Here is a 15,039-nt window from a genome sequence, read left to right as displayed (position 1 = left end):
TCTAAAGTTCCAAATCTGTATATTAGAATGATTTCTGATGGATCATATGACCCTGGAGTACTGAGCTTTCCAGTGAAAATTCAGCTTTGCCAACACTGAAATAAACTACATTTTAAAATGCATTCAAATTGAAAATAGCAATTTTAGATTGTAATAATATTGCACAATATTACTGTTTTTACTTTATTTTCGATAAGAAAAATGCAGCCTTTGTGAGCATAAAAGATTATTTTTTTTTAATAATACTGTACATAGCTGATACAGTACTGCACTATGCATATTTAAATTAGTCCACCTACTTTCTATGCAAATTAGTCTAATTAACTTTTTCCGCCGTTGAACAATTGATGGTACAAAAATATGTGTACATTTCCTGTTGATCACGGTGGCAGTAATTTATCCAATTATGATCAAGCAATGTGGAAGATTATGGTGGTCGAGAGAGCTCAGGGTGCTGCAAATCAAAAAAATCAAAAAAACATGCAAATAGAAAAAATACCAGCAAAATTTGTATTTTTTTTTTTAAGAATTTAGCCAGCTTACATAACATTTCACAGTTACAGTAGGCTAATTGTATATTCCTTCATCTTATTAAGGCTAATAATACATAAAAATGCTAGGCAATCATATGATCAGGATGTTCAAACAAATAAAAATCTCACCTTTCAGAGTAGACACTGAAGCGTGTCCCAGCCAGGTTCGTCACTTGTTGTGGTTCCCTTATACATTTCCGGTGTGGTCAGTGTATATTTGCTGCACGTTTCTGTATTTGATTTTGTTGTAAGTTGCATTTTTGTATTTGATCATGTTTGCAGCGCATCTGTTGTCAAACTGATGAAGATGTTTTCTTAACTTGCTGGCGTTTTTTTCTATTTGCAGGTTTTTGTTTTTGTTTTGCAGCGCCCTAAGCTCTCTCAGCCAACGTAGAAAAGTGTCATAATTGGACACATATCCAGTTATCAGACTAAATTCCTCCCTATGAGAGAATAAGCACTTAAACGCAAAGTGATTCTGTGTGTTCAACCAATTTTCAGATCACATCCCCACCAGTGAGGCCTTCCACTTACGCTGCAGCCTTTTGGTGGGTGTTTCAGTGTGTCCGTGTCTGCGGGGCAGGTATGGCGACGGGTGCGGCAGTGGGATGGAAGAGACGTCATGTGCCTGCAGCCTGTACCAGTGAGGCTTATCATCCAATAGGGCAGTCTCCAGCTCTATTAGGATCTAGGTTTAAAGACGGGAGAAACCACAGACAATCAGGTGTGACCGTGTCCGAATGTTTTCACAGAGCAAGTCATGTTGTGAATAAATGGACAAAGTTTACATATGCTTCATACTTCTCCCAGAAAGTCACTCTCCTCATCTTGCATTCTGGGTTGGTCCCACACAGTAATCTCCAGCATGTGTTCTCTGAAATCCCGGCGATGGACATAAGAGTACACAAAAGTCTGGTTCCACTTGGGCTCCAGACTTTTCTTCACTGTCTTCGTCCTTCTCTTGCTCTTATCACTAAAGCAAAACAAATATACACATGAAACATTACAACGGGAACATTAAAACTTGATGCACATATAAGCAATGATCAAAACAAAAACAAAAATCATACATTGATTGGAAAACTAACATACCTTCTATCAGGCAGGAAGTACATTTTGACATAGGGGTTTCTGGGTCGTCCATCCGATCTGGGTGGCAGGTCTGAAGCCTGCAATACGTTCACTATCAGCTGATGGCCGACCTTATCGTACCACATTTTCACCTGCAAGACATAAAAATATAAACAGCTAATAAACAAACACTCAATATTGTAAATGTACACTACATACATCGGTATGTACTGACCGACAGCTGTCCAGGCAGTAGCTGAGGGGCATCTCTAAGACCACTTGGGCTGGAAGGGGACAAAACAGATATAGAGGGTCGTTCCATCTTCTGTGATTCGAAGGAACTTGAACCTGCTGCAGAGGGACATGAACAAACAGGTGTTGAAAACATCTGAGTAATGCTTGCATATTAAAAAAAGAGTAAATAAGAGTTCACATTTGATTCAGGACATACTAGATTCTAACGGAGGGTGTGATGTTTCTGGTATTCGTGGTGTATCACTGAAACAAAAAGATCACAAATCCATTCATTAGTTGTCAAGTACACTGCTACTCAAAAGTTTGGGTCGTAAGATGTTTATAAAAGAAGTCTCTTATGCTCATAAAGGCTGCATTTATTTACATAAAATACAGTAAAAAGTAATAATATAATTATTACACATATGAAAATAACTATCTATAATCTATTCCTTTAATGGAAAAATTACATTTTCAGCCGCCATTACTCCAGTTATCAGTGTCACAATGTTTTGCCGAAATCATTGTAATATGCTGATTTAGTGCTCAAGAAACATATCGTATTGTTATTCGTGTTGAAAACAGATCTGCTGCTTAATAATTTCTGCGAGAAACATTATGCACTTTTTTCAGGATTCAAGAATATAAAGTTCAAAAGAACAGCATTTATTTGAAATAGTAATAATATATTTAATAGAATTTGTAATATTATACAATATTGTTATATCCACCTTTGATCAATTTAATGTATTCTTGGTGAATAAATAATTTCTTGAAAAAAATAATTATAATTAACTGACTCTAAACTTTTGAATGGCAGTGTATTTAGGCATTTAAGCCACATTTAATTTCTGAATATTTTGTATTATATAATAAAATATCATATATGTGACCTTGGACCACAAAACTATTCATAAAGGTCAATTATTTTGATTTGAAAGCTGAATAAATAGATTTCCATTGATGTATGATTTGTTAGGACAGGACGATATTTGGCTGAGATACAACTATTTGAAAATCTGGAATCTGATGGTGCAAAAAAAAAAGTTGTCCAAATGAGGTTCTAAGCAATGAATATTTCTAATAAAAAAATTAAGTTTTGATATATTTACTGTATGAAATTTACTAAATATCTTCATGGAACATAATCTTTACTTAATGTCCTAATGAATTTTGGCATAAAAGAAAAATCTATAATTTTGACCCATACAATGTATGTTTGATTTTTGCATTTTGCTACAAATATACCCCAGCAACTTAAGACTGGTTTTGTGGTCCAGGGTCACATATAGTGTCATTTATTTTGAAGAAATATACAGCACAAACATGCATTTGAAGTTTGTTATGTGCTAAATGATAAAATCCTATATAAATTGCTCAAAATATATTTTGATGAGTTGTTTGTTTTCAAAAAAGCTCCATGTATATTAGGGGTGTAACGGTTCACAAAATTCACGGTTCGGTTCAATACGATACACTGGTGTCAAAGTTCGGTCCGGTACGGTTCGGTACATTTTAGATACAGCAAAATGAAAAAAATTGGGAGATAAATTTCCTTGATTTAAAAAAAAAATTATTTATTAAAGCTAACAAAATATGTTTGTTTTTTTTACATTGAAGAATGATGGAGCTATTCTTTACCCATCTTCTATGGTGTTTTCTTAGCAGCATACTGTATAAAACAAAAACAGCTCCTTATTAAAAAAAATTAAAATGTTATATTGTTGTTGTAGTTATGAACAAATACAAAGATGTAACTTTTTATATGGAACTCTATAACTCTTTATATTGAGTGTGTTTTTACTCAATTGGTTCTCTATAGGGCTTATGTTTTTTGGAACAAAGCAGGAATTACGGTCTGGCTGAAATGGGCTCGTGAAGGAATATTGTAACGGGGCTCAATTACATTAAGCATGTTCTTAAAACCCGCGTTTTCCACTATAGGCGCTCGCTCACTCAGTACGCGCTGAAGGCTCGTTGCAAAATGGCTAATGCGTTTAACAGACCAGAAAAAGAAGATCCTCCAATAACCAACAGGTCTGGTGTTTGGGTGCACTTTGGATTCCCTGTAAGCTATAATGGTGATGATAGAATGAATGGTAAATAGTAAGGTCTCATATCCGCGGCTATAGCGTTGTTCTGCCCTTCAGGCATTTAAGTTTAATAAGTTTAAAGTTTATGCTTTTAATTTGGTATACTTTCAGTTTCATGCAGACTCTTATTTTGACGTTTGTTTACTGAGCAAAACCGGAAGTAAAAAAAACCGCATGAAAGAACGCAATAGAAACGGTAGACTGGATAAAAAATGAAAACAGTCATTTCTTCAGAGAAGATTCATCCTGCATGTTGATTCCCCAGCAGAAGCATCGCTTGTATGTATATAATCTTTGTTCTGACTAAGTTAACTTATAAGCATTTGATTTTGTGCTGTAGAAGTAATGTTCATGAAAGCTAAATGGCTTAGCTAATTACAGTATTTTGCTGTTTGTTTTCTAGTTTCACTCTCTCGTTTTTCATCAGTCATCTCATATGTATGGATTCAGTTCAATGTGAAGAAAATAAATCTACATAAAAAGAACTCCGGATTTCTTCATGTTCATGAATAGAGAGAGTTTATCTCACTGTTTAGTTGGAGTTGTTACACCTCAGCGAGAACAGTACAGTGAAAAAGCGTAATCCAGCTGAAGTTTCAACGTCTTGAGAAGCAAGAAAGAGTAAAATGGAATCAGAAACGACTGACAATGCATCTGCGCGCACAAGAAGAACAAAGAGCTCTCACTCGTCAGCGTCGAGTGCAGCAGTAAGGGCGCGCGCTAAAGCAGAGGCGGCAAAAGCACGAGCAGCATTTGCAGAGAAAGAAGCAGAGCTAAAGGTACAAAGGGCAGAGAAGGAAGCAGAGCTACAATTAGGAAAAGCAAAGCTGGAAGCCGAACTAGGCGCACTTGAACTTCAAAGAGAAGCAGCGGCGGCTATTGCCCAAGCTGAGGCATTAGAAGCAGCCGAGCTAGATATAGAGGATTCAAGTAAGACCGATGTATCTTCTCAAGCAAATTTACAAAATGAAATTGTAACACGCACTAATGAATATGTTGAAGCACAAGCTGAACATAACGTTCCACAAACTCAACCATCTGCACATGCAACATTACACGAGGCAACATTGTCAGAAGAGAGCTATGTCACATGGAATCCTCCAGTACAAGGCAAATTACAGTTAGTGGATGGGCAAGAAGAGGTAGAAACCCTTAACAGACCATCTGAGTATAACACAGTGCCGACAAAGCCATTCTTCAGCAACCATGCTAAATTCAGGGATGAAACCCAAATCAGCACACCACTTAATGGAGGTCATACAGGTTTGGTAAGATATGATGGACATCATACAACACCCATTGGAGGCGGTGGACTTCACACAACACCTGCTAGAGACAATGGAGACCCAACAAAACCCAAGACAACAAAACATCCTCACAAATCACCACTTAAAGTAACAGCGCCATCATACGTGCCTGTGTATGCACCACCCATCTCAAGTGTAATACCTGAAACGGAACACCTGGCACGATACCTGGCTCGTCGTGATTTAGTGAGTACAAGTCTCTACCGATTCGATGATAAACCTGAAAATTATTTAGCATGGCAGTCATCATTTAACAATGCTACTACAGGCTTAGGACTCACCTCCCCCGAAATGTTAGATTTGCTGATTAAATGGCTCGGACCAGAGTCTGTGAAACACATCAAAAGGATTCGCTCTGTGCATATCGGGAACCCAGATGCAGCACTTAAAAAGGCCTGGAGTCGCCTCCAAGAATGCTACGCTGCGCCTGAAGTAATGGAGAAGTCTCTTTTTAAGAGATTGGATGAATTCCCAAGAATATCAACTAAAGATTATGGGAAGCTGAGAGACTTAGGCGATCTTCTTATGGAAATCCAGGGTGCCAGAGAAGAAGGTTACCTCACAGGATTGGCCTACCTGGATACTGCCAGAGGCATTGGGCCCATCGTGGAGAAACTTCCTCACGGACTACAGGAGAAATGGCTCTCAGTTGGCTCAAAATTTAAGGAAGATAATAACGGCTACTTCCCTCCATTCGATTACTTTGCCGATTTCATCTGCGACGAAGCACGGCGGAGGAATGATCCAAGTTTCATCCTTTTATATGCCAGCAATAACGGACTGAAGTCAGACAGGGTAGTTTCAAATAATTATGGAAGAAATATATCAGTTCACAAGACGGACATCTCTTCGGGTAAAGATCCACCTGCGAACTCACCTGAGAGAAGGCTCGGTGGGCCAGAGAAAAACTGTCCCATTCACAACAAACCACATTCGCTAAGGAAATGCAGAGTATTTAGAGGTAAGCCTCTTGAAGAAAGAAAGAGCATTCTCAAGGAGAATGGAATTTGTTTCAAGTGCTGCATATCAGCTAGTCATCTTGCAAGAGACTGTAAAGCAGCAGTAAAGTGCCTGGAGTGCAACAGCGAACGACATCATACTGCTATGCATCCAGGTCCACCACCTCAAGTCTACAGAAGGCCTACACCCCCACCAGACAACGGCGGGGAGGTAGAGGAACATGCTAGCGACAGCAAAGCCATCTCCTCACACTGCACCCAAGTATGTGGTCCAGATCATACCGCAAGATCCTGCTCGAAGATCTGTCTGGTACGAATATACCCTCAAGGTCAACGTGAAAAGGCAACCAACATGTACGTTATTTTGGATGATCAAAGTAACCGTTCACTGGTGCGTTCAGAGTTTTTCGAGCTTTTCAACATCAAGGGCCAATCATTTCCCTATGCACTGAAGACCTGTGCCGGATTGGTTCAGACATCCGGCAGAAAGGCAGAGGGTTTCCAGGTCGAATCGCTCGATGGGCAGACTAGCTTATTGCTACCGCCGCTAATTGAGTGTAATGACATTCTCATTGATCGCTCTGAAATACCAACACCCGATGCAGCCCGTCATCATCCACACCTACGAAGTGTAGCAGCACACATTCCAGAACTCGACCCCAAAGCGGAAATCCTCCTCTTGCTAGGCAGAGACATTGTGAGAGTCCATAAAGTCCGACAGCAAGTGAGCGGACCTCACAACGCCCCCTTTGCACAAAAACTGGATTTGGGATGGGTCTTGATAGGAGACGTGTGCCTAGGAAATGCACACAAACCAGATGTGAGAGCATTCAAGACAAGTGTGCTAGAGAATGGCCGACCCTCCATTCTCAGACCATGTAAAGGCTTCATGAAGCTGACCGAAGATGTGTCCAATGGCAAGGAGCAGAAGAACAAACCAAACAAGGCATCGTTGGAAGCCCTTGGACTGCATGTCTTCAGGGAAACTGAGTCTGACAACAAACCCGCCCAGTCCATGGAGGATACAATCTTTTTGAAAATCATGGACCAAGAAATGCATAGAGATGAGTCAAACAACTGGGTCGCTCCTCTCCCCTTTAGAGTTCCCCGTCAATGCTTGTCCAACAACCGCGAACAGGTGTTTACTCGCTTCGCCTCCTTGGAGAAAACGTTGCGAAGAAAAACTGAGATGAGAGACCAGTTTCAAGAATTCATGAAGAAAATAATTGACAACAGACATGCAGAAGTGGCTCCTCCACTGGAGAAGAATGATGAGTGTTGGTATCTGCCTACTTTCGGAGTCTACCACCCTCAAAAGCCTGGAAACATCCGCGTGGTGTTTGACTCCAGCGCAAAGTATTTTGGCACATCTCTAAATGATGTTCTTCTGTCAGGCCCAGACCTCAATAACTCACTCATTGGGGTGCTGATCCGCTTCCGCAAGGAACAGGTTGCAGTGATTGCTGACATACAGCAGATGTTCCACTGTTTTCTTGTCCGCAGAGACCACAGGGACTACCTGAGGTTTTTGTGGTACAGAGACAATGATATGTCTAAGGACATTATCGATTACAGGATGAGGGTTCATGTTTTCGGTAACAGTCCGTCACCATCTGTAGCCATCTACGGACTAAGGAGAGCCATCCATGAAGGTGCACAGAAGTATGGAGAAGACACGGTCCAGTTTGTTGAACATCATTTTTACGTAGATGATGGTCTCATCAGTGTGCCTACTGAAGCTGAAGCCATCAGTCTGCTACAGAGAACGCAGCACTCTCTCAGTGAATCGAACCTTAGGCTTCACAAGTTTGCCTCAAACAGAGAAGCTGTGCTTCAGGCCTTTGCACCAGAGGACAGGGCTGTTCTGAAAGACCTTGACCTAAGCGGTGAAGTAACACCAGCCCAACGCAGTTTGGGACTGTTGTGGGAGACAACGACAGACACCTTCACATTCAAAGTCTCAAAAAACAAGAAACCCTTTACTCGCAGGGGAGTTCTGTCAACAGTGAATAGTGTCTTCGATCCGTTAGGCATGGTCGCACCGGTGACTATTGAGGGCAAAAGTCTTTTGAGGGAATTCAGTGTCAACACAAGTGATTGGGATGCTCCTCTTCCAGAACAAAAGCTGAAGCAATGGGAGGCATGGTGTGAGTCCCTCCATGACTTAAGTAAGCTGCATATCCCACGTTCATACACCGCAACGTCACTTTCCAATGCTGTACACACAGAGCTATGTGTGTTTTCTGACGCGTCCACAAAAGCCATTGGAGTTGTGGCATATCTCAGGACCATTCAAGCTGAGGGACAAGTCGAAGTAGGATTCATTCTAGGGAAGGCTAAGCTGGCACCACAGTCTGAACCTACCATTCCTCGGTTAGAATTGTGCGCCGCAGTATTAGCCGTAGAAGTTGCCGAACTCATCCAAGTTGAACTGGGCCTGAAGCTGGATGAAATCAAGTTCTATTGTGACAGCAAGGTCGTGCTTGGATACATTTGCAATCAAACAAAACGCTTCTACGTCTACGTTCACAATCGAGTCAGACGTATTCGTCAATCAACAAGACCTAACCAATGGTTCTACGTCAACACAGAGGACAACCCGGCTGACCACGCATCCAGGTCAGTTCCTGCGTCCCAACTGACAAAGACTATGTGGTTCACTGGACCAGCCTTTTTACACAAGCCAAATCCATCTGACACACATGCAATCAGGATGTTTGAACTTGTTAACCCAGAATCAGACATGGAAATACGACCTGAAGTGAGTAGTTTTCTTACTCAGACTCAAAACCGAGGCCTTACCGCTGCACGGTTTCAGTGCTTTTCTTGTATGCGGTCCCTCATCAGGGCTATTGCCCTACTCATCCACATAGCCAGCGCTTACAGACACAACAAGTCCAGTAAATGTAAAGGGTGGCATCACTGCAACTTCCCACGTACTCCGGATGAGTTGTCTCAGGCGAGACACATTATCATCAGGGCAGCACAGGAAGATGTTTATGCAAAAGAACTCGCAGTTCTTGAGCATGGACAAGCTGTAACCAAGGACAGTTCTCTTCACAAGCTCAGACCTGTTCTTGAAGGTAATCTGATTTGTGTTGGTGGCAGATTAAAGCACGCTGACTTGAGCACTCAGGAAAAAAACCCCATCATCTTGCCCAAGACCAGCCACATTTCTCTGCTGTTGGTGCGACAGTATCATGAAGAGGTAAAGCATCAAGGCCGCCACTTCACAGAAGGGGCCCTGAGAGCAGCGGGCTTCTGGATCATAGGTGGAAAACGACTTATTGCCTCTGTCTTGCACAAATGTGTAGTGTGTCGAAAGTTACGTCGAAGAACAGAGGAACAACTTATGGCAGACTTGCCTCCAGAACGCTTGCACACATGTCCACCCTTCACCTATGTAGGAGTGGATGTGTTCGGACCATGGCAAATCGTCTCCAGGCGAACAAGAGGTGGACAGGCCCAAAGCAAAAGATGGGCGATGCTCTTCTGCTGTATGAGCTCCCGAGCCGTGCACATCGAGATCATCGACTCCCTAGACACGTCAAGTTGCATCAATGCATTGAGACGGTTCTTTGCCATACGGGGACCTGCAAAGCAGATTAGATCGGACTGCGGAACAAACTTTGTGGCCGCTGCAAAGGAACTGGGATTAAGCCAACAACAACCTGACTTCAAAGTGCAGAACTTCTTGAGTCAACAAGGGTGCTCATGGATATTTAATCCTCCTCATGCGTCCCATATGGGTGGATCATGGGAACGTATGATAGGCCTATCAAGAAGGATCCTGGATGCAATCCTGATTCAAGAGAACATTCAACTTACCCACGATGTCCTGTGCACACTCATGATGGAAGTAACTGCGATAATCAATGGCAGGCCTCTTGTTCCAGTCTCCACCGACCCAGAGTCACCGTTCATATTGTCTCCTTCAATGATACTTACCCAGAAGGTTGGGGTTGCCCCACCGCACAGAGATTTCACAGACAAGGATCTTCTCAGCAGACAATGGAAACAAGTCCAAGCTCTCGCTGACAGATTCTGGCGTCGCTGGCGTCAGGAGTTCCTCCCCACCCTGCAAGTCCGCCAGAAATGGAGAGATTCTCAACGGGACCTAAAAGAAGGGGACATTGTGCTCCTGAAGGACAGTCAAGCTGCACGTAACACATGGCCTATGGCAAGGATCACAGCTGTCTTCCCTGGGAGAGACAGTAAAATAAGGAAGGTGGAGCTCAGGACATCAAATCAAGGTTCTGAGAGAGTGTTCTTGAGACCAGTGTCAGAAGTAGTTCTTCTTCTGCCCAATGACTGAATGTTCATTTGGTAATTAATAGTGACCTTTTAGGTCAGACGGGGAGTGTTCTGCCCTTCAGGCATTTAAGTTTAATAAGTTTAAAGTTTATGCTTTTAATTTGGTATACTTTCAGTTTCATGCAGACTCTTATTTTGACGTTTGTTTACTGAGCAAAACCGGAAGTAAAAAAAACCGCATGAAAGAACGCAATAGAAACGGTAGACTGGATAAAAAATGAAAACAGTCATTTCTTCAGAAAAGATTCATCCTGCATGTTGATTCCCCAGCAGAAGCATCGCTTGTATGTATATAATCTTTGTTCTGACTAAGTTAACTTATAAGCATTTGATTTTGTGCTGTAGAAGTAATGTTCATGAAAGCTAAATGGCTTAGCTAATTACAGTATTTTGCTGTTTGTTTTCTAGTTTCACTCTCTCGTTTTTTCATCAGTCATCTCATATGTATGGATTCAGTTCAATGTGAAGAAAATAAATCTACATAAAAAGAACTCCGGATTTCTTCATGTTCATGAATAGAGAGAGTTTATCTCACTGTTTAGTTGGAGTTGTTACACCTCAGCGAGAACAGTACAAGCGTAAATGAAGCCTACCAATCGCCGCGGTGATGTCTTTTGCCCTGTTTGAATCCGTTGGAAATGTCTGTCTAAATGCTGCGGGGATAGTTTGTTGCATGTATGTTTCTCCTTTTTTTCGTCTTTTCCCAGATACTGATACACTAAGGTGATGTTGGCGTAAATGAGTTGACATGTTTCAAGTATTCCCGCTGGTGTTTTTTTTTTTTTTTTTCGCTGGTGTAGCCTACCTTTTGTCATGTAGATGCGACATACTGTTGTTTTTTATCCACCACTCTCTTGCCATCACCATTATAGCTTACAGGGAATCCAAAGTGCACCCAAACACCAGACCTGTTGGTTATTGGAGGATCTTCTATTTCTGGTCTGTTAATCGCATTGGCCACCGCGTACCGTGCATTAACTGCTCGCTCACTCAGCGCGTACTGAGTGAGCGAGCACCTGACTGAGTAGCCTAACATAAACATATAAGTTGGTGTTTTTTTCTATTTCGGGGGTGTCAGGGGCGTTGCCTGTTACATCGTTTGGGTTATTGGGCTACCTTGTTGAACGCATATCATTATATTTAACTTTTTTTTTCCAAATATAATTTATTAGTCCATTATTAGATATATAGATATATATTAGAACGGTTCAATACGAATACGTTACACCCTAATATATATATATATATATATATATATATATATATATATATATATATATATATATATATATATACAGTCATGCCCAAAAATATGGACACCCTTGGTAAATATGATCAAAGGATCAAAGAAGGCTGTGAAAATTAATCTGCATTGTTAATCCTTTTGATCTTTTATTTTTAAAAAATCACAAAAATCTAAACTTTCAATGAATAATAAGAATTTAAAATGGGGGGAAATATCATTATGAAATAAATGTTTTCCTCTAATACACATTCCATATATATATATATATATATATATATACATACATACATACATATATACATACATACATATATATATATATATATATATATATATATATATATATATATATATATATATATATATATATATATATATATATACTCACACATTACATACACACACACACACACACGCAAACACAAAAAGTGTTTGGAGAGAATTCAATTAATTCAACTTTTTAAAGAGGTGGGAGGACAGAGCAAGGACTATAATTATTACTATTACTATAATCTTTGGACATAGAAGAGATTACTTTACAGTAAAAAAAAAAAAATGCAATTTCCAAATGATTTCCCCATTTTAAAATATGAATTTTTATTTTTTTGCCCATCTAAAACAATAGGGTTTGAAATCGGGTAAATCGGGAAAATCGGGATGTCACATCATGGCACTGCTGTTAGGTAAAGAAAGACCTTTTTGATGCAAAAAGCAAAAAGAAATACAGAATATTAAAAGAGAAGTAACAAATTGTATATAAATTAAAATGGTTTTTGATGTTATGAAAACCATATTATGATTTTAAGTGCAAGGCAAGAAACTTATAAAATAATAATAATAAAAATGCATTTAATGACCCCTTCAAAAATTGTTTGGGTGCTTTGCGGTTAGTCAGATACCCAGCAAGTTGTGTGATGGACGACTTACCCTATCGGCCTTGATACTACTAATTCAACTTGTGGTTCTGTTTGGGAATTCAAGATGATATTGTAAACTTCTTTCTCGGTTAATCCTGGTAATGATTTCCCATTCCACTGAAGCACCTCATCACCTACAAACAACCAAAATGTGTTGTCCCACTAAATTCCACCATTCATTTCTTAAAACAGATATTTTACTGATTAAACACACTCATTAAACATTTCCTAAATATCTGAGATTTTTAAATCTTGATTTATTTTTAATGCTTGTTTTATCTCATTTTAAATCATTTGAAGTCATCTTGAGACCATCTTAGAAGTTTGTTAGTGAACCACTGATATATGCATCCATATTAAGATTAATTTGCTAAATCAGTGTATGAGGTAATTTATTTAATAACACTGTTTAGTCAATTAACAGTTTTTTAAGTTACAAACTGAGAGGTTCTGGACTCACCGGCCCGTAGATGACCCACCACATCAGCTATACTTCCTTTCTTGACTTTGGTGATGAAGGCCCCGAGTCTCCCAGTTTCTGTAATCTTCCCCCCGACCACCTGTACCCCGTACAAATCATTTAAAGATGGGTAAAGTCTAAAGAGAATTCATAAATGTCACAAAACCTATCCAGTATAAATGTCCACATATCCAGTACATTGTACCCCCCCCCCCCACCCCCCACCCCTGTTTTGTACATGGTCCATGACATGGTGTAGTTCTTGACTTTATAACAGTCAGGAGAGGAATTTGTGTTTATACAGTATGTTTATGCCAGTTGCTTTCCCTTTACCTTTAGCCCTATCAGAGCCCCAGCCTCTTTTGGCATGGCTGTTCGCTTGCTCAGAGTGATTCGGCCAATTAAATGATCACCTTCCTTGGAGGGCTGCCATGTAACCGGATGCTAAAGAGAACAATGCAGAGAGTAATCCCGTAAGAGAAAGAACCATCCCATTACATATGATCAGAACTTCCTGATCATTGGGTAAATGATTGCAAAAGAAAATTATATTCTGAAGAAAATGTCTGTCATTGTAATACTTCTTCAAAAAGTAAATTTTCTACTTCTAACACTCAAGACCGCACAAATGCTAGTATGCTATGCATAACTTCATGTGTTTCCTATAGGAACTAAACCCATGGCCTTGGCAATGTTAGTGCTTTGATGTTTGAGCTACAGTGACATATGTAACAAATACATTCCAATTGATTTCCAAATTCCAATTCCAAAAAACATCACATCCTGGAAGTAAAATGGTGGGTAAACATCAACTCATGTTGAATTTTAAATGATTACAGCACAAAGTGGGAAAATACTTACATGCCACGCAGTGGGGTCCAGTGGACAGCACTCCCAGTCCCCTAAAACACACACACACACAAATGTTCTTAGAGTTACACTATACATATGTTGACTATGTGAGCTGCCACCGTTCACTGGCCAAAGTCCATCTCTAAACCTGTTCTGTTTATGCTTAATGAATATTTGAGCCCCAAAAGGGCATCTGCAGCTAAGATCTCATGCTGAAATATGTTCTGCTTTGACCCACCTGCAGAGCAAGAGGGAGAACTGGGATTATGTTTATTAATTTGGGTTTTAGAGCTACATTTAGTTCACAGACAGGAAAAGCAATGCTGATACCAAAGCTGAATATACACTCCCACACAGACACACACACAGGCACAAAGGGACAGTCTCAGGCCCTTTCTGTGACGTTGGCCTTCTATTTACTGTTGGCATGTTATATGGACGAGTGCCTTGTGCATACGGGTTTCTGGACTGTTTTTCGGTTATTTTTGAGCACCTGGGGTATCGAGCATGACGCACAGAGGGTGCGGACTGCGGAGTGCTCAAATTGTCATCCGAAAAACAAAAAATAGATTGTAAATATTAACTGTTGCTATAGACAAAAAAATAAAAGTGTAATGTCCTGGTTGGCCAGTTGCTTTTATATGGACGAGTGTTTAAAAAATACATGGGAGGGAGAGAGAGAGAGAGAGAAACCTTGAAACCTGGATGGTTTACTTACAAGTATGTCAGGGAATCTTCATAGGTTAGGTTTTTTTTTAAGGAAGGCTGCCTCTTCACTGTCTAACCCAGTTCTAAGCAGGGTTGTCCTATAAAAAGTTACTCTAAATAAAAAAAGTTAAACTCTGGAAAGCAACAAAATTCAACTACCACTCCTGAAAGTTTTAACGGTTATAAGAAAAAAAGAAAAAACACCCCAGAAAAACATTTTCAGCATAAAACAATAAGCAACTTACAAAAAGCAACATGCATAAATCATAATCAAATACCATGAAGTAATATTAAGTAGAAGAGGTCTCCATGAAGTAATATTAAGTAGCTGTCTAAGGGTATAAA

General features: G+C 40.0%; 2 protein-coding genes across 7 annotated transcripts in view; one reads left to right on the top strand and one right to left on the bottom strand.

Moving 5' to 3' along the window:
* The window catches only part of LOC113112647 (regulating synaptic membrane exocytosis protein 1-like), a 69,256-nt gene that overhangs the window by 19,853 nt on the left and 34,364 nt on the right, over positions 1 to 15,039 (bottom strand). For all 6 annotated transcript variants that reach the window (XM_026278391.1, XM_026278392.1, XM_026278393.1 and 3 more), the window contains exons 6-14: positions 13,996 to 14,036; positions 13,468 to 13,578; positions 13,135 to 13,234; positions 12,685 to 12,808; positions 2,056 to 2,102; positions 1,840 to 1,955; positions 1,626 to 1,756; positions 1,335 to 1,506; positions 1,068 to 1,221 (exon numbers count right to left, since the gene is read on the bottom strand). In XM_026278391.1, the coding sequence (XP_026134176.1) occupies positions 1,068 to 1,221; positions 1,335 to 1,506; positions 1,626 to 1,756; positions 1,840 to 1,955; positions 2,056 to 2,102; positions 12,685 to 12,808; positions 13,135 to 13,234; positions 13,468 to 13,578; positions 13,996 to 14,036 (996 nt within the window). The remainder of the gene's footprint in view (positions 1 to 1,067; positions 1,222 to 1,334; positions 1,507 to 1,625; positions 1,757 to 1,839; positions 1,956 to 2,055; positions 2,103 to 12,684; positions 12,809 to 13,134; positions 13,235 to 13,467; positions 13,579 to 13,995; positions 14,037 to 15,039) is intronic.
* On the top strand, positions 3,981 to 11,094 carry LOC113112646 (uncharacterized). Its single transcript, XM_026278390.1, has 2 exons — positions 3,981 to 4,210; positions 4,335 to 11,094. The coding sequence occupies exon 2, from the start codon at positions 4,558 to 4,560 to the stop codon at positions 10,510 to 10,512; it is 5,955 nt and encodes a 1,984-aa protein (XP_026134175.1). The 5' UTR covers positions 3,981 to 4,210; positions 4,335 to 4,557; the 3' UTR covers positions 10,513 to 11,094.

This window comes from Carassius auratus, chromosome 13 (genome assembly GCF_003368295.1).
Source record: "Carassius auratus strain Wakin chromosome 13, ASM336829v1, whole genome shotgun sequence".
NCBI classification, from domain to species: Eukaryota; Metazoa; Chordata; class Actinopteri; order Cypriniformes; family Cyprinidae; genus Carassius; species Carassius auratus.
This window is presented reverse-complemented; position numbering and strand designations above follow the sequence as displayed.

Excerpts from the sequence above, each read along its gene's own strand:
- LOC113112646 (XM_026278390.1), top strand. The coding sequence starts at position 4,558 with ATGGAATCAGAAACGACTGACAATGCATCTGCGCGCACAAGAAGAACA.